This window comes from Apis florea, unplaced genomic scaffold, assembly GCF_048593485.1.
Source record: "Apis florea isolate Af1SG1 unplaced genomic scaffold, ASM4859348v1 contig_3203_pilon, whole genome shotgun sequence".
NCBI classification, from domain to species: Eukaryota; Metazoa; Arthropoda; class Insecta; order Hymenoptera; family Apidae; genus Apis; species Apis florea.
The window spans coordinates 4,760,851-4,785,084 of record NW_028256723.1 but is presented as its reverse complement, the minus strand read 5'-3'; the positions used below and the strand labels follow the sequence as shown (position 1 = coordinate 4,785,084).

The 24,234-nt window shown below is 38.4% G+C and overlaps 1 protein-coding gene and 1 long non-coding RNA gene across 9 annotated transcripts in view; one reads left to right on the top strand and one right to left on the bottom strand.

Annotated features, from left to right (window-relative positions):
• The window catches only part of LOC100871615 (uncharacterized), a 503,962-nt gene that overhangs the window by 4,353 nt on the left and 475,375 nt on the right, over window positions 1-24,234 (bottom strand). Inside the window, exon 10 of one of the 8 annotated variants that reach the window (XM_086911192.1) lies at window positions 5,078-5,178. The exons of the other annotated variants lie outside the window; for them this stretch is intronic. Within the exon in view, the coding sequence (XP_086767318.1) occupies window positions 5,121-5,178 (58 nt within the window). The 3' untranslated portion in view covers window positions 5,078-5,120. Of the gene's footprint in view, window positions 1-5,077; window positions 5,179-24,234 lie in introns of those variants that run through there. 8 annotated transcript variants of the gene reach the window in all.
• The window catches only part of LOC147657157 (uncharacterized), a 92,391-nt gene that overhangs the window by 62,932 nt on the left and 5,225 nt on the right, over window positions 1-24,234 (top strand). The gene's annotated exons all lie outside the window — the stretch shown is intronic.

Below are 24,234 nucleotides of genomic sequence, written 5' to 3'. Positions count from 1 at the left end.
AACTTATCCGCGATGGCAGCACCGTCGCGTAACTTGAATGAAATTTTAACAATCGTAGAAAATGCTTATGTTGTACGAAATAAAATTCTCTTTATTACAGAGTGATTCAAATAAAGGGTTATTTTCCCATACGAAAATTCTCCATTTTATTTTATTTTCAGATCAAACGGTAACAAAACTTACACAATTTTATATCACGCGACAAATTTTTTCAAAAGGACAAAAATTATAAAAAGATCCTCCAACACATCTCTCTCTCTCTCTCTCTCTCTCTCTCTCTCTCTCTCTCTCTAAAGGAAATTAATTCTCATTGCATAATCTTCATAACCATCTGGCATCCTATCATATTTTCTTCTCCACCGTTCCAATTACTTCGAAAGCGAAAATCGATCGTCGCGAACAACCGACCCCGCGAACGTGTTCCCCAATGAGGCTCTTTGTATTCTGAACCGCGGTTAGCCCATAAGGATACTCGTGGATCTTTTAACAAGAGTGCACACGAGTCGTAATCCTTGATCCTTTCACCGCACTCCTCGATTCCTAGGAGATCGTCAATGCCCCGGTAATTTTCGTCGGTGACTCCGCGATTCTTGAAACGTTAATCTGCCGTGGGTATGTAAGGGGGGGGGGAGGAGAGGGACCCGGCCACTCGAGGATCAGGCCGAAAAAGGAAGGGTTGATGGATTGCGTTTACCGCAGACGCGAAGACAGAAGGGGGCGTAATCCCCTTGATGAGCTGCCCTCCAACGAAAGTGCTTTGTGTGGAGGGGGAGGGGGAGGCTTTGTGTTTCGCTCTCTCTCTCTCTCTCTCTCTCTCTCTCGAACGTATTTAGCGGGAAGATCCCATCTCGCAACTCGCGTTCTGTTTCTTCTTCCTGCTGGCATTAGGACTGCCTTCGATTTTGTCGATGAAAGAGGAATTTCAGATTGGGGATTTTGGCTTTGGGGGATGATTATGCGTTGTCGAGGCAGGTATTATTGTGGGTGGAAAAAATTGTACGGGGATTAATCATCGCATAAATCGTTGTATATATAGGAGAAGGAAAGGCAAGTTTATCAAATTTTTTTGAGACGAGTTTGTATTAAATTCGGATGGAAATTAGCGCCAGAGAGTCTTGTAACGTTTCGTTTACATGATGAAAAGATTAAATTAAATTTATTAAATATTAAGTTTTATGTCGTTAAAAGAAATCTATTAAATCTATTAATAAATTGTTCGCCCGGTTGAATCTTTTGATTTAGAAAAAGGAAAAGAGATAATTCAACTTGATTCTAATGGGAATCATTGAGTTCGTCTGAGTTAAGCTAACTAAACATTCTTAACGATATCAGAAAGATCTTGCATTCTCTCTACTTTTATCCTTCCCCTCGCAACTTTTTCGAACCATCGCGCTCATTAACCCAATTCACAGAGTTGGCTTCAGTCCCCTGGTAACGAGGCAACAGTGACCCGGTAAACGTTAACCGTGACGAAAAATAACCAATTGAAACTGACTGCACCCAACTGTTCCTTCGTATCAATTAATTTCACCAAAAAAAAAAAAAAAAAAAAAGAAGGAAAGAAAGAAAAAAGGATGGAGTTTGATAAAACGTATATTTTCGTCCATAACTTTCATTGGCTCCACAGATCAGGGACAATCTATCTCTAGTAAAGCAACAGATATTGTTAGAATGTCTCCTTGGAGCGTAATCCGTGCACATTCTAATTGCATTTTGCCTGGAAATATGTTTTAAATAAATATGTCCTAGTGTTGTTACAGAATGGAACGAGTATGAAGAGCATGAACTAACTCTAGTGATATTGGATAAATGAGATCGATTGTAAGTCGGTGAGACTTAATGCCAGGAGAAAAATCAAAGAGTTTTGCACATTATAATATCAATAGCAGGCCCATGGCTACCATTTCTTCGTTCAGGAATGATAGAGCTTCGAAAATGCATGGAGAAAAAGGAAAATTATTCGTAAAAAGACATTGATCGTGAGAGAAACATGTCCAATAAACTCGTTTCATGGACGTTTTTGTTACCTTTCATCACGCTCGATTACTCTTTTTCATATTTTCTAGAAACGTCTTAAATTGAGGCAAGAGATTTTAAAATATGTTGTGGAGAATCAGAAAATGGAATTAGAAAATAAGGCACTAAAATGATACACTTTCATTCTAATCACGATGGAAACAGATACGACAGATAGATACAGTGTCAATCTCTGTTGTACGTGGAGAAATTATGCAGTGGTCGCTCCCCCACTTTCTCCAACTACGTCCCCTGAGGTGGCATATCATCGTTAATTACGTCCAACCTCTCTTACGCATTTCTGCACAATCACGGTTATCTCTAACCCTCTGCGAAGCAACAGTTATCTCGGTGAACAGGTCCATCGCAAATCTGCATTTGCCCCAACTTCGAGAAAGACTCGGCTTGGGCAAAGGAATCAACTGCTCGAGTTCCTGAACGAATCCGTTTAGTTGATTTAATATGTCCGTCCCCGGGGGAGGAGGGAAGGAAGAGGGATTGTGACGTGACAATAAGTGGCGCGACTCTATCTCCGACTGCTCTCCACAGACTCGTTCATTACGCTCGGTTTGTTTATCCTTCCATCTGTCCGACTCCGGTGATCCCTTATTAATCCTCGAACAGCCTGCCTCTATTCCCTTCCCTTGACCCCTTTTAACGCGAGAAGAGACTCTCGACGAGCCGCGCCGAGTTCTGAATCCTCGTTGAAAACGACGCGAACATAAACCGCACTCGCGGCCAAAAAATAACCGATACGACAATCGGTCAGATTCGGGTAAGTTCGTGGCGCATCTCGAGTACCGCATCGTTTACGCTCGGCTGCTGAGACGAAAGGAATAGCCAAGAGTGGGGGACCTCGAGTGGTGGGGGCCGCAAAGGTGATATAGAAGAAGGAGTAGGGGGACGGGGAACAGATTGGTGCGAGACGCGACAAAGTTGGCTCTGAAATCCAATTAATTCAGTCTCTGTCGTAGACAATACGGTCGCCATCTTGATTTGGAAATCTAATTTAGCCGCTCTTTATTTATGATAACGCCCGCCACTTATTGTGCGTCGTGCCGGTACAAGGGTTCGACAAAGGATTGAAGACGATGGAGGGGTGCTGTTGTCACATCCAGCTTAGACGACGGAGATTCGTTTCACTTCGGGTATCGCGCGGGATATCCGCGCAATGCTTGTGGGCACGGAGAGGGGTTGCTTTTCTTTAATAATCTTTTAATGTCGGTGACAGATATGTAAAATTTAGATATACTGATTTAACGGGAATGAGAAGATGATTGTGGAAAAAATTCCAAAATTGCAAATTATTTTTTTGTATTGTATTTGGAATAGAATTATTATAATAAAGATCATAATAATTGGAAGTTTATTTTTTGAATAATAAAATATTGATCTCATCTGAAAATTGCGGATAGATCAAAGATTAGATATTATAGATAACGATATGAATTGTTCAAGATAGCTTGAAAGAGGATTCTCAAAAATAAAAATTTACAAAAAAAAAAAAAAAAATAAAGTAACATTGATTACATCAATCTAAATTATTATTGCTTTTTTTTCATTATCTTTATTACATATATATTTTATTCTATAAATTAAATTAACATTTTTATTATAATTTTCTCTAATTTTATTAATTATAAAATCAGAAAGATTTAGAAATAAACAAATCTCAGTTTCAAATTTTAGATCTTTTTATATATATATTTCCATATGTTATATAACAATTTTTGCATACGTATTCTTTTGAAATAAAAGGATTAAATCAAGTTAAAATTCGAACATTTCTCATTTCCATCAATGGTAACGTATTGTCACTAAGATTTTTCAAGGAATTTCCATAACACGTATTTGCTATTTGAAAGAATGCAGAAATAAAAACTCAATCGCATATAGTTGCTCTTTCTACGATATATCGTAAAGTGGAATTCGTCTTATTTCTTTAGGCGGTGAAGTAAACGTTTTGTGCCAAGAATCTTCATTGGCTTTTATGCCAAGAATCTTCACGAATCGATTTAAAAAGAACTATAAAATGATTAGCCTATATTGAACTGAAATTATTACATTATTAAATTATAGAAAAGAATTTATAACGAGATGTCATGTTTCAATATTGCAATGTCTACGATTAAGAAACTATAGATATTAGCTAATGCTTAGTACCGATATTGCCGCTAGGCGGCTTCAAGCGCTATTACTATTCTCGTTAATATTATTTGTATTGTTATCTTATAATTACTAAAGCGGGCTAAAGTATATATTGAATTTTGGTGATCAAGATTGACTCTTGTTTTTGAATTGTAATCATTCCTCTCCATGTTTTTATGAGATGATGGTTTGAGGTTTGATATTGTATTTTTTTATGCCATGATGAATGTATTACAGCTGAAGTAAAATATGTCTACATTTGAAGATAGAAGTTCCTGTCTCTTTCTTCCAAGGAATAAAGTGAATTTTTGTGCGTAGTATTTAAGAATTTATGTATGTTGGATGTATGTATGCGCATATTTAGAACTAGAAATAAGAAAAATTTCAATAAATTTTGTATATAAATAATTTTGTATACTTTTTACGATAAAAAATTATATCATTGTACATAAAATTGTATTAAAAAATAAAACTTTATTTTAGGCCTTTTTTTTATCCATATTTTTCATTGTGGATTTTAATTCAAAACTCTCCAAAATTAAAATTTTAAAGAGAGAGCATAAAATTTACAGAAAAAAGTTTTGCAATGTGTAATTAGAATTGTGCCTAGAATTATATAATAGAAAATTTTATATGAATTTTATTAAAAAGAATATATTTATAAGGATAATATATTAATGAAAATTATTAAATTAAATTACAAAATCAAATTGCGTTTTTTGAGATAAAAATTATTCATATTGTTTATTATATTCATTAAATTACATCTAATATTATTTATTTATAATATAATTAATTATTTGTGATTATAGATAAACAATGACGATTTACAATGAAACAAAGAAATAAAAAATTTATTTATATGAAAAAAAAGAGAAAAACAATTGATAATTTTTCATTTGCAAACATGAAACACTCTTGTTAAAACTTGTTAACTATAAATCTTCTTACAATACTTATGTTACATCTTTGTGTTCTATTTGACGTTCTCTTGATCGTTCTAATAGGCGTCCTCTGAAAGCAGACCTTACAATTATATCAATTTATCTTAAGAGCGGCGGTGCGCTGCGAGAATGGGACAATCGTCATCTATTGACAACTCGAAACGTCGGTACAATTAGAGGTTAGATACAGAGAGAGATTGGATACACTTAAACTGAATGAAGAATGTAGTGTCAATAAGAGCTCTTTCTATTATACTTTGAAAAAAAATCGGTTCCATCAACTGAATAAAGCATAAAGAGAAGAAACATCTTAGGATATAATAGTGCTCTTGTAAATAGTATTTCAACAAATTTTAAGTATTTACTATCACAAATGTTACACGTTACACTAGTTTCTTTTTGCACTTGCGTTTGAAATCGCATCATATTGATAGTTTCCAAAAATCTTGAACATGGATCAACGAATGTCGTGAAATAATTATCAATTAAAAAACAATACACAAAGTATTTTAAACTTTCATATAATAATTGAATCATATTTTCCACATAGAAATATGCAAAAACATTTGCGTATACAGACTCCCGCCATTCTTCCCGCATTCATTTACATATTCTTAGATTCAATAACAACATCAGTTCCTAGCTTTCAGAGGCAACAAACTCCGCTTCATGGAGTCTTCACGAAACTGCTTGGTGGAAATTTTATGAGTAAACGAAGCGACTATCAGTAACAGTTTCTCACGGAATTCAACCATAATTTCTTCAACCATAGAAGATTTATCCATCATGGTTGTAACATAAACTGCAAAGGCACTCTGACAATCAGTTTATGTTGGTATTATAAATTCTTGCAAATTACAAATTGTTATGGAAAAAAATCTACATTCTTAAAATAATATGAATTAAAATAGTATATCTTGATTCACAATCAATGAACTTGAGATACATTATTTTAACCAACAATCGATCCATTATTCAAAATTAACAAAAAAAAAAAATAAATAAATCCGTTTACGTAGCCCAATATGCGTAACAATACCACGCGAGGAAACTAGGAAGAAGAATCATATCATCCAGCGTGCCAAAGAGCCACGAGGACCAAACACATTTCTCTTCATTTTTTTCTCGAAATAAGAAAGAGAGGAAGGAAGAAAGAGAGGAAGAAAAAAAAAGGAAATGTTCCCAGTGGTGGTGGTAGCCGAGATGCTTCCGGGAGCCAAGAAGTACTTTCAACCACTTGCGTTCAATTACTAGTGGCGAGGTTATGGCGGGCTTCTCGTGTCGAGGCCGTAGGAGTGGTCTGTTCGCTCTCTCGTTCCTCTGCCACGCCTGGTCCGCTTACGAATCTCTTCCAGTTAACGTCCTTCCCTCCCTCCACCATGGCCCTACAACACGATTCTCTTCTTTTGTTCGATGGTTCTATCGGGCCATCGTGTTCAAGGTGTATCGTGGGCGAGTTCCGTCCAAGTCCAAGAGACTGGACGCCATTCGAGGCACATCTAATTGACCAGGTCTTAATGAAAATGATCCGGCCACCCTTATGGCGCTTCCTCTATTACCGACTCCTGGCCAATGACGTCCACCTTGTTGTCCATTCGTCCACGGAAACAAGATACCGGGCGGGCGTTTCGCGATTATCGTCCAGAGCAGAGATTGCACGCGGATCTCTGGGCCAATTAGAGAAACCGACGGACGTTACTTACAAATGATCGAGCTCGGTAATTAGCACACGCTGGCAGTTTTATAGTTGGAACGTGAAATATTTAATGAAGAAGAAAAGTGAGATCACGTGTTCGAATGTAGACATGATAAATTTTTACCCAAATCTAATTACAATATTAACCCACGTCGCTTAATCCTAATTTATCAATCTTGGATAAATCTATTCGACTAAAAATCGTCGAAGCAAAACCAAAACAGAGAAGAAGAAAAAAGAAAGTCTCGATATGCAAACTCCGCGTTAATTAACCTGGGCAAAGGGTAGGCCATTGTCGAATTGAAAATCTGGGGAAGAACACGTGACCTCGTTAAACGACATCCGACTTATTAACCCGAATTCATCTGGCCGTTTTGTTGTTCGCTATGACCACTATAAACCGGCGAGTTTTACGACACGCGCAATGCCCGTTGAAACATTCAGGAGATTAATTTGAATGAATGACAGACTGGACGTCCTGGGTCCCGTGGGAGGGACCGGTCTACGCCCCGGTGATTGCCGCTGAATGGCCTCTCGCTTTTGCACCGCTGCACTTCTCTTTCCTTCCCTATCCCTCTCCTTTCTCCTTCTCCTTCTCCACGCCTCGACTGTTCCGTTTCGGCGAGCCAACGTTGCTGATTCGAGCCGCGTGAAATTGCTTCTCGAACAGTCGTTTTCCAGTGTCTAATTAGGGGGCGCGCAGGAGGATGACAGGAGGAGACGCCTAGTGGCGAAACTCGATGACGAACTCTCTTTTCGCTCTTCGATTTTGAACACGATTCTCGGACGGGGGGAGCGGAATAGATGTTTGAAATTCGATGGAGGGGAGTTTGCGAGGTTTATGCGATCTGTTTGGGGAGGAGAAGGGATTTATTTGGATAACTTGATGTTAGTTATTTCGAGTGAAAGGCGATATGTTTTTTTTTTTTAGGGTTAATGATTTTTTTAAATCTATTATTAATCTATAAATTCTTTATATTACAGCCATTATATAATTCTTCTGATCGGAATGGGATCGGAGAGAATAATTATTGGTCATTTTCAAAAGGGAGAAGTGGTTCTCGGTTAATTAAGGTTGTTATTCACGTAACCTGAATATACAGCTGCGAACTACGAGAAGGTTGGAAATTACAGGACAAAAAGTGATGGTGACCCGAATTCAGAATGTCGTTACAAAGTTTTCTTAGGATGGGGCATCTAATTTTGAGAAATCACAGGGAAGAAGTGCCGACTTCCGTGGATAGGGCAGGTGCTTCTTGTAATTTGTGTCAACTGCTTATTAGATTTTGAAAGGGATTACAGTAATCCTACCGAAATTTCCGGCCCCCGAGGGGCAGAAACTTCGCCACCTTAGGATTTTTCCCTATTCTTAAGACGTTACTTTGCCGCGTCATCCCCAAAAACTGCTAAACCCTCCAATTTTCAACGGTCGGATATATTTTGTTTGCCCTACTTACCGGCAACAAGTTTAAGTTTCGCAAAGCACTTCGTTACTTATTAACAAATAACTTGAATCTTGAGAAATACAATTTAAAATTATATAGATGATAAATAATAACCAATCATTCATACCCAACTTATCTCGAATTTATTTCACATTTATTTGTCCAACTTGCATAACCTCAAATCTCATTTCATGAATCCATACGGGTCATTCAACCGTCTTCCAACCATTTTCCCATGCCCTGCTACCTCTATATAACTTTCAAGAGATCACTTTCCACCACCTCAACATCGTCGATTACAGGCCAAGTAGGCAAAAAAAAAAAAAAAAAGTCGAAACATAACACAAGTCGAATGAGATCAGAGAAGCGCGTCGCATTGGGCCAATCAAAAATTCATCGACTCGACGCCATCCTTTTATCCTCTCTTGCGCTCTATTACGCATGTCATCGAGTACGGCCGTGTCAACGTGCATTGCTGGCGCAAATAGGACGCAGATTTGTCTGAGAGCGCGTCTGTTTCTCATAAAGAGAACGTTTCTTGATTTCGAAGAAGACTCGGCATCTACGAGTCTTGTATTTGTCTTTCAATAGAGAGAGAGAGAGAGAGAGAGATTTTTTTAAATAACTATACATCAATGAATTATATATAAACCAATTGATTTCTAGTTTAGTTTCCAACACTGATTGTAATGATTAATTCGAACGGAAGTCGACATTACGTTGGATAGAATGGAGGATTGTCTGACATCTGACATTGATTTAGGTTGACAGTTGTCACTTTTGATTCCCATTGACGGTAGATATGTGTTGTATCTTGATTGACCCGTATAGTACGCCTGTAAATTCCATTAAGATGAGCTCAATTTACTTTTTACATTTTCTTATCAAATAACGTGATGATAAAAAGTACTGTTATTCGTATAAAATCTTTCATTTTAGTGCACACGCCGAATTATTAACACATCTCATATTCTCGATTATTAAATCAAAATAAAATTACAGATAAAATTGTATCGTTGGATACGAAGAGTTTTATTATATCGTCAATTTGCAATTAGAATTCTTTCATTCAGAAAAAATAAGCATTGATTTCAAAACACGTTGTAATTTCGTCACTTTTGGAGAAAATTCATTTACAGAAATGAAATTTATCTATCTCAAAAAAAAAAAAAAAAAAAAAAAGGAAAGGACTTTTCTACTTAAAAATAAATGTATACAGCGTTAAAAATAATTTCAATCGACCTTCAGAACTTGAAAAAAGAAATTAATTCTCTTGAGTAAAGCAATTACCCAGTACGAACCAGTGAAATATCGTATTACGTGCGACGTAGTTATCAGGAACTGGTAAATTCACGGGTTGTTAAAACGAAATCTAGCAATACAAATTGTTTCGTGTCGCTATCGTCTCGCGTTCACCAGAATCTAAGGGTCAAAGTAGCCGAGTCAGTGTGGCTGATTTACAACACGTGGAGACTGTTTCCTGCCGCTTTCTGCCGCGGTCAGCATGACGATGATTCCGTGTCACGGTGTTCTCGAACCTCGTGGCGAGGTTTAATAATAAGATGCGAACGCGGCAGATCCATGCGGGTGTTAAACGGGATTAGATGGCGGACGATTTTTCCAGATTCCCATAACGGGATTAAAACGAGGGTGTATTATTATATATATCTTGAAATTAGCCGGCACAGATTTTCGCTGGAATGGAAATTATCCCGTTTCGACGTTGTTTTCGATGACGCGTGGAAAAGTAAATAGCGTGGAGAATTTTTAATTGCGCGTAACTTTGTAACGATAAATTGTACAAACATTTTAATTTAATTTTGTCCATTTGTATCGTGCGTGAAGAATCCGTATCTCCGTAATTATATCTCGATAATTATTCCATTCCCTTGAAATTGGTGAAAGGAAATTTTGAAATTTTTCCACCACCACGTTCGCCTTTATATAAAAGAAAGAAGGAAATAAATGGATAGTGACGTCAAGAAGCTATCGAAATCCACGTTTCTCGTCTCTTGTTATTTATCACTTATCTTTAGAAACAATTTCGTACCTATTTCGTTTAAGTATCGATTACAATCTCAAATCTCTCTTGAATAATGGCAACGGGTCATATTTCCATTTCACCCTTTTTCCAAAAATGCTTAAAAATAAAAAAAAAGGGGGAGGAAAGAAAAATACAATCACTTAAATTCAAAACGAAGCGAGGTTAAAAATGGCAAGTTAGCGCGAGGCGTTACAGGAAATAGGGAGAAAGAGCTAGCCTCAGGGGTCCGCGCAGACCCTTCTCTCCCCTCCCTCTGATCATTGTTCCTGCTTTACGAGTACTTACTTGATCCTCTCTTTCTCTTATTCCACGCGAAAAACGAAGAGAGGAGGAGGAGGAGGAGGAGGAGGAGAGAAATCGGCAGAGAGGGGGGAGCGAATTTTCGTGAAAGATCGCGCAACAATGGGCCAGTTGAAAGGATCGGGTCGACCTAGTTCCAGCAGGTCTGGAACCGAGCTGGTTTTAGAGGCGAAGTTAAACCGCGGAGCTTTTCAATCAACTTTCTCCGGAAAGTTTCACAGCGATGGCGGAACGACGGCGAGATAGGGGGTGTAAGTGAAGTACGGGGGAGGGGGAAGTGGATTATTTTTTTCGAGGTTAGACAATGTTTTTTTTTTTCGCGAGAAATAAGATCATCCACGCGCGAAACAGACGGGGATTATAATTTTGCAGAGGGATAAGGATTATTCTTGATCGTGCAATAAGACACCGTGGAAGAATTTATTGCACAAAGATGTTTTCTTTTTAAAGTGATTTACGATTTCTTCTAATTTTAAGGACGTTAATGTTTTTTTTTTTTTTTTTCTTTTCGAGTAAGACAAGAATTTTTCGCATTTTATCGACGCAAAAAAAAAAAATCGATAAAAAAGAGGGATGTGTTTTATCGAGACGCGATGAACTGCTAAAACTTACAAAGTGAGGTTAAGGATGCTTCAATTTGTTTTTTTTTTTTTTTTTTTTTTTTTTCTATTTTTAATACGAATGAGTTTCTCCTTCCAAACTCGTGGCAATCCTTCACCACTTTTTTGATCTTCGAGTTACTTGCTCTGAATATCGAATTAACGTCACTGAAAGGGAACGCTTCTCCTTTGAAATAAAGGAAGCTGAAAAATAAAGGGGCGAGGAGAGGGGGAGGGGAAGGTTAAAAAAGACGATCGAGGCGCAGGTTGCTATCTTTGCCGGGAACAAGTCGCCGGGAAAAACTGGTCTGACCCAGTTCCAGGACCGATACGATGACGATGGCCACCGAACACCGCTTCGAAACGATTTATGTACAGACTTTTTTCCACCTCTGTCGTATCTTTTTCTATTTTTCCCCCGACTTTTTTCCCACGTTCAGCACGTGGATATCGATAGGTGCAATCTTTCACAGGTGATTCGGGGTGGGAAAGGACAGAGCGAGAGGACTCTGTTCAATTTTTGGTTAACGCGGGAAACACATTCTCCCCTCTAACCTTTTCGTATATATGGGCGAGATATCCTAGCGACACAGTATCTCGTGGATGCAACATTCTCGACGAAATATCTCGCTTGTCTTTTCGAGATTTAAATACGCGCGGGAATGGGATAAATCCGTAAGATAAAATTTTTAATTTGTCCAAGTAAAGTCGAACAATAATTCATGTATTGGAAAACTTTATTAATCACGACGTGATGAGATACTCGATTAATTTAACGAAGACGGACGAACTTAAAAATTCAAAATCTATCGTCCCTCTGAGAAAATTTGTATTAATTCAAATCGCGATAATTTAAATTCTTCATCGATCGTTTCTCAATTCTCAACGGGTTATTAATTACATCTGTTTAAGTCGAACGTTTCGTTATCTATACATAAGAATCGCGTATCAGATATCCACTCTAAATTCAAACGGACAGACGAATTTTCGATTATTCGCGTATCGCGATCACGTGGACGAAGATTGACGTCTCGATAAGCGGAACACGTGAAGTATCGTTACGAAATTTTCGTCGCTTCGAAATGTATTTCATCCTTGGAACGCGATAAAATAATCAAATTTATTCTCTTGACCCGTCACATTAATTTTAAACGAGCGAAAATTAATCCATCGACGAATTTTCTAATTTGTACAATAACCTCAAAATACTTACTTAAGTATTTATGTTAAATAAAACCAGACGTTCGTTAATACGCTAATAAATACAATGACAAATTCAAAGTCTCTTAAGAATTCTTAACATCACCGCATTTGGAACGTGCACATAACCTCTCGCCAAGAAATCTCAATAATTCAATCGCGATTCGACTGGCCTCGCGGAGAGACACACACTCCATTCCCGCAACGCATTACACCGAAGAGAACACGTGCGCCATCTGCATACATACGTCGAATTACCGAGCACCTGTTAGACCACGAACAAAACCTTGTTCGCTTCTCTTCTGCTGTACTTCTGGTCTGTCGAGCGCTATCTTCCATCTACAAGGTATTTTAAGCGGTTCTATGGGAATAAGAGAAGGAGAGAGAGAGAGAGAGAGAGAGAGAGAGAGAGAGAGAGAGAGAGAGAGAGAGAGAGAGAGAGAGAATAGGGAAAGGTGAAGAGAGAAGGACATGCCGGCGAAAACATTATTTCCTAAGAACAGAGCTCGCTTTGTGAGCGGGACAGTTTGAAGTGCGTCCATCAGGGAGCAGATGCTGGGGGCGCACGAGTGCCGTTGAATCATAGATTCCTAGATTACAGGCTGACTGGAAGGAAAGCGGGAAAGGACCTTGCTGAAATGCAAGAGGAGATGAGAGGGTGTCGGTGAAACGAGAGCCGTGGACAGAGGAGGGAGTGAGGCTCGGTTGATTTAACGGAGCCTGCTTCTGACGAAGCGACTCTGTAATTTTGTTATTTCGCTCTTTTTTCCCCTCTTTTCCTCTTTCCTCCTCGCGAGGCGGGGAAGAAGAAGACAGAAGAATCTTACGTTTAACAAAGGATCTGATTTATGAAGTTATTAAGTTTCAAGTATCGTGATTGAACTTAAGACTAGGATTATTGTACTTTTTAGGTTAGGTTTTCGCATGGTTAAATGACAGAATTATATTTATAGTGGAAATTTTTATTTCTTCTGAACAATTCCATTTTTTTTTAAGTAATTCTAAAAAGAAATATGGGAAATGTGTAACGTGTATCTACGAATGGTAAGAAAAAAAAAAAAAATAGGACGATATTATTGAACACTTCCGTAAAAATTTACAATCGTTTTATAGCTTGCAGCTTTGACGAAGAACACATGGCTCAACCGTTCAAGAAAAAAACTTGGACTCACTATGTATCGAAGCTGCAAGAGGACCAGCTGCTTGGAAAGACAATAAATACGAAAGGACAGTAAATGCATACAAGTGGAAACAGATCTTTTAAAAAAGACGTTTATATATGTCACTAAATTAGTTAAAAAAAAAAATTCAATAATTTATTTTACATCTAATTACGTCAGAAAAAAAAACTTAATTTTTCTATCCAAGCTTTTTTTTTTACACTACTCGTCATGCATTTTATTCTCTCTCTCTCTCTTCTTTTCCCTTCCTATATCCTCGTTCCTTGTCTCTTCATACGATTTTTTGTCTTCTTTTATTTTTTTTCCCCTATTATTTTATACCATGCCGATAGAATTCATTCCTGAACCATGGGCGAGATGACACGCGGCCAGTTTTTATTTCATTAATTATTGGAATACCTGAATACCAGTCAGTTTTATTCGCGTCTCCCCGAGAATTTTCATTAGTAGCAGTTTCAATAGCGGCGTATGGCACTTTACTGATTGCGTGCCGGCCACAATGGCCGGCAGAGCGCGCAATGCGCGCGGATCGGCCGTTACACGACGAGCCGCGAGCCCCATGAAATATCGATGGCAATAAAATTTCATGGACGCAGGGTAATTCTATCGTTGCCACCGCCGTCGTGGCCACGCTCGAAGACACGCTCTCGCGATACCTTTCCGCGAATTTTTCGCCCGCCAACCGAATTTACGACGGTCCTTCGTCATACCAGCGCGAATTAAAATGTCCACCTGGACAGCCAGCTTTATCGCCGTGAGAATCTTACGTGTACATGGACGCATGGATCGAGAAAGAAAATAAAAAAGATTTTCTGGAAGATCGCTTATTGCGATTTTTTTTTTTTTCTTTATACACTCTAGTGATTATAAATTCTTCTAAAACTTTTGTAAAAGTTATCTAATTTATTTAGAATTATAGGTATGGATCGAAGCTCGAACAGAAACATTCCACAAAATATCAAACAATCTTTCTCTAAGATCTTTTACGCGTGTTTTACGCGTATGTTATCTATATCTCACGTGGTATGTTTCAATATTTTCGTTCACGTGGCGTAAAAAAATTTGTCACCAGTCCGAAACGGCCCATTATTCCGGCTCTTCAATCTCTCCGTCGCCACGACCCTTCGTCTTTCACCTCGAATTAGGTTTGACTTGTGCTCCTTGTCGCGAGACGTGGACGGTTCATAAATAGTGGAAACAGTGTCGTGTTTCTTTGACAGCGGCCGCTAACTCTCGGGTTTTTCGACTCGCTTCTTATTTTCAGAAGCGACGATTAATTTCCAGCTACGAACGAGCTGATGAACGACGCTACGGGCGCGGCATGAAAACGAGACGGACGTGGCCAGGCGAAAGAGATGAAACGAGGAGGGGATAGAGAGGGAAAGAGAGAAAGCGATGACAGCGGCACTTTGATGTCACGAAACTCGATTAAAAATCTCTGCGCCCTTCGGAATGAATTGCAATCGTACGTCGAGAAGGGTTAGGAAAGTTTATTTCTTCGCGTGTCTACCAACCTCGAATTTCATAGTTAGCGGCAATATCACCGAGCGACACTCGCCAAATTTTCTCAAATAATCACCATCAGCCATCAGAGATTAGAGTTAAACGTGAAATTGGATGGTTACACTCATTCGAGTTTTATTTATATTATACGAGAAACACTTTTAACATAACCTCAAATGTTGAAATTATTTCGTACGTATTCTTCTAACCTGATTTCACATTTTTCTATATTCTATATTCTGATAGAATCAATATAAAAATGATTTCTCGATCGACGAAAGTTCACATTCATCTAAACAACCAGGCCAAGAATGTAAATATTTCCAACAACGTATATTTATCTGGTCCACGATGCGCACACCATCGAAAAGTTTCGAAAACACACGAGCCCCTTTGCTGAACGATTCTCCGTCGGAAACGCATTACCGCCATCAGAAGTGTTTTGAAAAGGTTCACCTTTCGCCGATTCTATTTACGAGTTTTTTTTTTTCCTCTCCCCCTCTCGGCCGAGACATCCACGACACCGCGCACGTCGTAATGAACTCGGACGCACGGGATCGTGGTCATTTGCGAGCGTTCGCGCATGCGCATATTTTTACTGGCATACCGACAGGATAAAGATACATCAGACCGCGGCCGACTGATTCTCGTTTGAATAATGGAGAAGCAAAACCTCGTAACTTTGGTCAATGTTATCTCTCAAAGCTTTGTCTTCCGTGGCCGTGTCTCATCCAAACTCATTTTCATAATTGCGTACTATGTCATAGCTTTTTGCGCCCCTATTTCTGCCATCTTTTGCAGTCAGCGCGCCGTTCTAATTCTCTTTTTTCCTCTCTCTCTCTCTCTCTCTCTCTCTTTCGTTTCCTATCTTTTTACTCTTTTTACGCGCAGACACAACACCGCGTTAAAAACATTTTTAATTACTTTAAATTCCGTTTCGTAACGTTTATTACGGGAATGTAATCGTAACGTTTGCACGCTCGCTTCCTTCCGTACGTCTTTGACCTTGCCTCGATCGTTTTTTTCGTTGATCAGAGAGTCGTGCAGGATCATAAAGTCATTTTTTATCTTTTTCCTTACTTAATATCGTATATAACGCGTAACGTAACTCAAAATTTATTGAGTTATTGAATTATTGATTGTTACTATTATTTTTTTTTAACAAGTTGGTGTGCACATTAAAACAGATCACGTATTTGGAATTATTTATAGAATTAACACGAGCACGTAGAGGGGGTCGCTTTTACTTATGGAATAAGAAGAAAACGTTTTATGGAATCCGTAAATGGCAAGCATGTTCGCGTAGTGGCGCGGTTCAAATTCGTTACATAATTCAGCTGCGCATTTGCATAAATTCAAATTGCACAACTGTGTGAGCTTACCTATGAATAAAACTGGACCGTGAAACAATGTATGCAACATATTACATCAACGAGCATCGAATGGAACGCTCGAAACGATTTCGTCAATTAGGCTAACGAGTCGACCGAATTCCATCGAACCAATAAATTATTAATCCGTATACATCTGTCTATGGGTAATCTATACGTACGTATTATGTAATTTCATCGAGAAATAGGTTATACAATTGTCATTCGAAACGAATAAAATTTCAAGCATCGATCGTGATAATCTAAATTATTTATATCTTTACACGTTAGACGGTGAAAGGAATTATAATTTGCAAAATTATTTTTTTATAAAAATATCGCGTTTGAAGAGCGAATATTTCTCGCGAAAAAAAAAAGTATCAATTAACATGCAAATTTTATACACTAATCTAATCCCGCAAAGTTCCGTCTCTGTTTTTCTAAAACAATCATCGTACAAATGCAAATTCACGAAACGATCTACACCTCCTTCTCCTTCTTTCCTCCAGAACGTTTCGATTCGAACGTGTAATTAACGAAAGAATAATTGGCAATAAATTATCATGTAGCAGCCGTGGATGTCTTTTTTTTCCCCTCCTCCCTCCCTCCCTGATAATTCGAGGTTAAGTGCTTTCGTAATTTAATATCGTTTATCCGTATCCGACTCAATTTTCCACGAAATTAATTAATTAATTAATTTGGAAACGATAACCTAATGCTTGTACACCGTTTAAATTCGAGAGTTAAATTCGATCGATTTGAAGCAGAAAAAAAAATATTTCTTCGTCTTCTTTTTTTTTCCATCTTTATCTTTAGATCTCGACAACGTGTAACCTTAAAAAAAAAAAAAAAAGAAAAACGCGATATATTTCGTTAGGTGGTCGTTTTTTATTTTTTTATTTTCGAGATTAATTTTTTTCACGAATTCCATCACGAAGATTTTTTTCTTTTTTTTCCTTTTTTTTTTTTTTTTTTTTTAACACAGAGAGAATTGTTGAGCGACACCGCTCAACGAACGAAAAAAAAAAAAGTCTCTGACAAAGCAACTTTTTTTTTAATTACATCTCACTAATATTACACATTACCCGCGAAAGATCTTGGATGAATGGAAACGCATTATTTATCATGCCCCTCCCCCTCCTCTCTTAATACCAGGGCTTCAATTCAACGATCCATAAAAATTTGTCGGATTTTTTAATACTAAATTTTCTTCCCTTCCCTTTCATTCCGGCCGGTTCAGTTGAAAATTTTACACCGTTAATCGCTGCGATCGATCGGTGGAGAGGAAGGAGGGAGAGTAATTTGTACAAGTCGCGGAGTGATGACACGCGAATCGTGCATTACTGGGGGGTGAGTTTGTGTGTTGTAAAGGTCGGCGATCGATGTTGTCGTCACAGTCGCGCAGCAAGGCAGGCCGAGAGTCGTTGACTTTTCAAAGAAAGTCGGGCTGCAATAAAACGTTATTTATAGAACTATTATTCAACGTTCTTGCTTATGCAACTGAATAATGAGAGCCTTTTTTTAGATTTATGTTCAACGCCTGTATTCCTCCACAGTTCGCCGATTCCGATCTGTGAAAATGTGAAGCGTGTTTCTTTTCGAGAAGGAGAGAGAGAGAGGGAGGGAGGGGGGAGGAGGGAGGGAGGGGAAGGTGTTTCGCTTCATTAGCAGTTCATTACTCGTTACAACCCTCGAGAAGCAAGGGGGAAGGGACATGTTAATTGAATAGACTCGCTAATTTCACGGGAGTTATTCCCGTCACCTCTTGGAATAGATTCTTGAATGTGAATAGAAAAAAAAAAAAAAAAAAAAAGGAAAAGAAAAAGAAGAAAAAAAATATATATCTTCTTGAAAAAGATAGGTTGCACGAGGATTCGTTAATTCGACGTTACGTTAACATTTCCATTGATGCTCAATTAACGCGTGTGTAAACGAGCGTTATTATGGGTTTTCACGAATTTATTTTTCTACTCTTAGTAAAAAAAAAAATCTCGCAAATTAATTGCAAACTTCGTATATCTGAATACGAAATATTTTCGTATAATTTTGTTTTGGAAATTCTCAATTTAAAAAGATGTTTTATCGAGCTGTTTCACTACGAGCAAGTAGTGCAAGTCAATGATATATGTTCCAGTATATAAATATAATATTGATCAACGATAATCGAAGCATCATTTAACAGTTGGAGAAACAGTTGGATTTTTAAGTGGAAAATTATTTTCGATTATTTTCGATGCGTGAAAGTATTGTTACACGATTATAACGATAATTCGCAAACTTGAATCAACACTTTCGATCAAGTATTAGAACCAATCGTTGTATAACGAAAAAGCAAATTTTTTCGAGCAAATAAACAATCCGCAAAAAAAAAAAAAAATAAAATAAAATAAAAGAGAGAGAGAGAGAAAAAAAGGATGGAAATGAAAGAAATTTCAGAATTCAACGCGGTATCCAGCTCTCAAATCTAAAGATCCAAGCGAAACCCAATAAATCACGTCGCGGATGGTTTCAGAAAAAGCGAAACCCCGGCAGAGCAAACAACGGTAGCAACAAAAATAAACGTGGCGAACGCTCGCAAATCGAACGAGGGCCAACACTCTTCAAACTCCAGAAATAAAAGCTTTGCTCGACAGTCAATACACACCCGATGGCGAAGGTGAATGGACCTGGACCCCCCGCGAGAAAACGAAGACTCCTTATAACCATAGTATTAGCTCCGTTGAAAATGTTTCTCCTTTTTCTTTTTTTTTTTTTTGTACGTGTTTTTTCCTCGCAGAAAAGAAAAAGAACGATTAATCTTTCCACTTCCTTTCGAATGATCCGAATACTTTATTTTCCGCGAACCAAAAATCTTTTCAACAAAATTGTTGAAGATTTATCAGTCGAAATTTGGAAAATTTCGTTTCATTAAAATCCAAATAATCTATTTATTGAATAGAATTATTATTGGAGGAAGGAATTTTTGAAAGGTAGTATATTTCAAAATTTAAAAACATTATTATTACAAACTTCCTTCGTCATCCAATCTGTCTATTTATCGAGTAACGAATTACTAAGATATTGGGGGGAGGGATGGGCTGCAACGCGAAAGGATTTTTAACAGGCAGTGTACCTTTTACGAAATTTCCAATCGAAAGAAATGTGCTTCGACTGGTGTTTCGCTGCGCAGGTTTTCCATCCCGATTCAACTGGGCTCGGCTCATTTTTCCTTTTTTCTTCTCCCCTTTCACACGGACGTTTCCCAATTCGAGCTCGCCTGCACGTGAAAATCTCTGCACGGTCAGTTTATTTTAGACGGAAGACGCGAGTCGCCCGGGGCCTGTGTTTACGCGCGTGTGCACGCGAACAGGACGAGGAGAGAAAGTGCAAGCAATTTCACGGGCAACACACGGCCAACCTCTCTTTCTCTCTCTCTCTCTCTCTCTCTCTGCTCGGTGGTTGCAGCGGGTCGAAGAGCGTAAAAGGCCGCTGTTGCACCACCCCTCCTCCTCTTCCGTGGAACGCACTTACCCAATCCAAACGGCCGCTCAACCGTGTGCATCGCGCGCGCGTTAAACACGTTGCGAGCTGCCAACGACGATCAAAAGTGCCGTCGCGTACCACTTATTGTGGAGACAGCCTTTTTTCCTCCCCTCCTTTCCTTCCTTCCTTTCTTCCTTCCTTGCCAACAGAGAGACAGAGAGAAAGAGAGAGAGAGAGAGAGAGAGAGAGAGAGAGAGAGAGAGAGAGAATCTTTTGCGTGTAGGGGGAGAACGGTTATAGGGGTTGGTTTCTTTAAATAGGGATTGAAGGGTTTCTTGGGTTGGAGAATCTGATGAGATCGACGATACTTTTAATTATGCAATGGTTCGAAGAATTTTTATAGGAATATAGAAAATTATCTCGCGTGCACGCATAATTTCGGGTTTTCGAGGCTTAGTTTCACGAGGGGGTCGGCTTCCATTTCGAGTTTTGGAATTGTATCGCAAACGAGAGGAATCCTCGTGATATATAACAAGCCGGGTCGGAGGGAAAGAGCTTCCCTCCGTTTGCCTTTTGAAAGTAAAGAGTTATTTAAATAATAACCTTGCTTTACCAACGCACAAAAGTGTAACTGAGATTTCGCCCAGCCGTCTGGAATAGAATGCAAATGAGAGAAGACACTGCGAGTAATTATCCCCTTCTCCCTCTTCCCTTCCTTCTTTCTCTCCGTCGGTTGTCTCTCTCTCTCTCTCTCTGTCTCGCTGCCTTCTTGCATCTCCCTCTCAACCATTCGTTCCTCGCTTCCTCCATTCCCGTCGCACCGATGCCCGTGTTTTACCGTGTTGGAATTTCTGCGCTTTCATTGCGCGACTCTTTGTGTTTACTCGTGGGGGTCAGTACACGTTTCCGTTGAATTCATCAACGTTGTTGACAAAGCTGCGCGTTCCTGGCCCGCTATCGATAATTTTTAATTGCGCCTCGCAGACAACGGTTAATAATTGACGCGGAATTCCTGCCAGAGGACCACCGGTTGAATCAAGTACCCGGGTAAACGAAACAGGAATGGAGAGCTTTGCCCGTGTATAATTGGACGGACGCGGCTCGAATAAAATTGTTGAAACATTGAGCCGCATTGATTAGAATATCCAATTAGGATCTTTTAAACGGCCATATTTCTGTCGTTGTTTTATTTTTTTATTTTTTTTTTCTTTGGATAATCCATGTAATGATCAAAAGTCGAGATAGAGAATAGCGAAACGAATTATAAAAAATGATTAATCTTTCATCTGTTCCTCATTTTTACAGTATAATGTGTTTCTCGCGTGTCGATATAATGATAAAACGTGAATAAAATGAAAAGATAAATAATTAATCTAACACTAGAAATATATATTTACATTAGTGGATTACTCGAATTCGCATATGTTCCAATTTGCATTGCTTCGATTTTATCTTTTCTTAATTTTGCCTCGTGATCTAATGTTTCTTTTCTTCAAATTATGCAATAATTATAAATTAACTTCTTTTGATTCGATAAAAATGTAAGGATTATACATCGGATCGAAAAATTATTGAATTAAATGAAAAATGTATCAAATTAACATATAGTTAATTGCACTTCCCAAATCCGATTAATTTATTACATAATCTAATTTGTAATAATCTTTCAACGAATCTTTCCTAACCTAACCTATAAAACGCATCACACCTTTACCTTCTTTTATTCGTATCCTTTAAAGCAAACGTTCCAAAAACACTGACGTCGCGGCAAGAAACGAGTAACACATCTCGAGTAGCATTTATTATTGAGCTTAACGCATATTAACAATACTAAACATATATATTTCATGTTAAATGAAAAATGTATCAAATTAACATATAGTTAATTGCACTTTCCAAATCCGATTAATTTATTACATAATCTAATTTGTAATAATCTTTCAACGAATCTTTCCTAACCTAACCTATAAAACGCATCACACCTTTACCTTCTTTTATTCGTATCCTTTAAAGCAAACGTTCCAAAAACACTGACGTCGCGGCAAGAAACGAGTAACACATCTCGAGTGGCATTTATTATTGAGCTTAACGCGTTAAAGAGCAATCGACGCGGCGCACATGTTACCATTGCTTCTGTGTAAATAATGCTCGCTACTTACCGGTAATAGCGTCATTCACCGCAGCTGTCAGACGCACAAAACGCGCTGACGCAGCGCCCTCTCGCGCACAATGCTCGAAACGATCGGATAAGTAATTGTAACGAAAACGATTGCCGACCATTGTGCCGCCACTAAGCTCCGTTTAATTTTAGCGTTAAGCTTTATTCAATTGATCCGTCGTCGCTGTTGTCGCCGATTGAAAACACGCCGTGTTTCTATGTTCTTTTGGTGTTTGCTCGAACCGCCGAAACTCCCTCTTCAAACACTGAATATCTTTTACATCGTTTATAACTCGAACACTCGATCACGAGTGATAATTATGCTATTCCGTGCAAGATTTTTGTCGATGGCAAGGGACAAGTTGGTCGTTGTAATTCTTGTTCGATGATCGAGGATTGTTTTACACATTGGATAACGTAAAATACACGGTGCGTAATTTTTTTCATCCGAAATATTTCGCTCGTTTTTAGGAATATTAAAAAATGTTCCAGATGAATAGTTGATTAGTTTCGAGAGAAAATTTTTTTTTTTTTTTTAGACGCATAGACGTCATACGAAAGTCAGTTTTATTTTTTTTTTTTTATTTTCGTATTTCGCAAATTCGCAAGAAATTCAATTAAGGATATTGCTGTACACACAATATGCAATAAAATGGTACAAAAATAAATAGTAAAAAAAAAAAAAAAAAAAAAAATACAAAACCATCTCTTCAAAGAATTAATTTTTATATTTTCGATACCTTGTCCATTTGTATTTTTGCGAGTTTACACAAAGAGTTTACATCATCGATGTCGAGCCACTCACGCGATACTTTCCAATGATTAAATCCGAGAGAAAAACTCACAGCCGATACACACTCTCTGCAACGTACCTCGAGCAACGATTCAATTTAAAGCGCCGTCATTACCGGAAGTAGCCGTGTAATTAAACAATTATTTCAATCAATGCAGTTGTACTCGATTTAAATCCGAAACTCGCGCGCTTCCACCGTTTAATCAGTCGTCCTCGTCTCGGGTGTAATCCATTCTGCGACGATAATTGGAAAACAAACGGTGGAAACGTCATCCGCAAACGCGCGAGTTTCGTTTTTTCACCACTCCCCACTCCTTTCCTGTTTTCCTTTGTTATTCTTCCTTCCTTCTTAACTTCCATCCGAATATACGAGTTACACGTCCAACGAAACCTAACATTTTGGACGAGACGGTCGATCGAGATCATTCGAAATATCGATTAATCTCTTAAACAAGTTAATCATTCGTCCATACACAATCATTCCATTACCATATCGATATACCCTGCCGGCTCGAACATCTGTAAAAACTATACCAAACCCCTAGTTACCCCTGCCAAACCATGATCGCACCATGTTCTTTACGTAACGAAACAATGAACCCGCATCCAAATTCATTCATTTTTATCGATCAAAAACAAGGTGGATGGACGTACGCGTTTTTAAAGAGATAGGGAGAAAAATCGGAGGAAGGCACGAGAAACACGCCTCGTTTCAACAGGGCGCATCAAATCGATACGTACTGCCGTCTCCGTTCACCCTGAACAAAAGGGAGGGGTGCGTAACGCACATACAATACGCGATGCACACGTGAAATATCGCGTGGAGGGAACCAATTTCCAAGTTCTCTGAGAGGACCAGAGAAATCGGAGGGTGGCGTGCATCTGCGAGGCATGTGCGCTCGAGACACCCCGTGGCGTATCCGAGAATTTGTTTGGGTCCGCTGTTTTCCACGGCCCACCTATTAAACCTATTTTTGAATCACGGACCTTCTTTGCAACAACGATCTTGCGAGTTCTTTCGTTCCTATTTTTTTCACTTTTCCTTTCTTTCTCTCTCTCTCTCTCTCGCTCTTATTTTAAGGGTGCATTCGTTTCTTTGTTTCCCTTCTGTTTTTCTTTTTTCTTTTTTCTTTTTTTTTATATATATATATATTTTTTTTTTCTGTTTCTCGCTCCCTTGCTTCTGACAAGGAGCCCCTTGTTATTCGTGCGCTCCACGAGTGCTTTTTCTATACAGTTACGAATCACGTGCGTCCTTTGACGCGGAATATTGTTCCGGATTGAAGGAGGAGAAAAAATGGGATGGATACTTGGATGGTTGGATTATGTGGAGAGGGTAGGTTCGTTTTTGTTCGAATATAATTTATTTCAATAT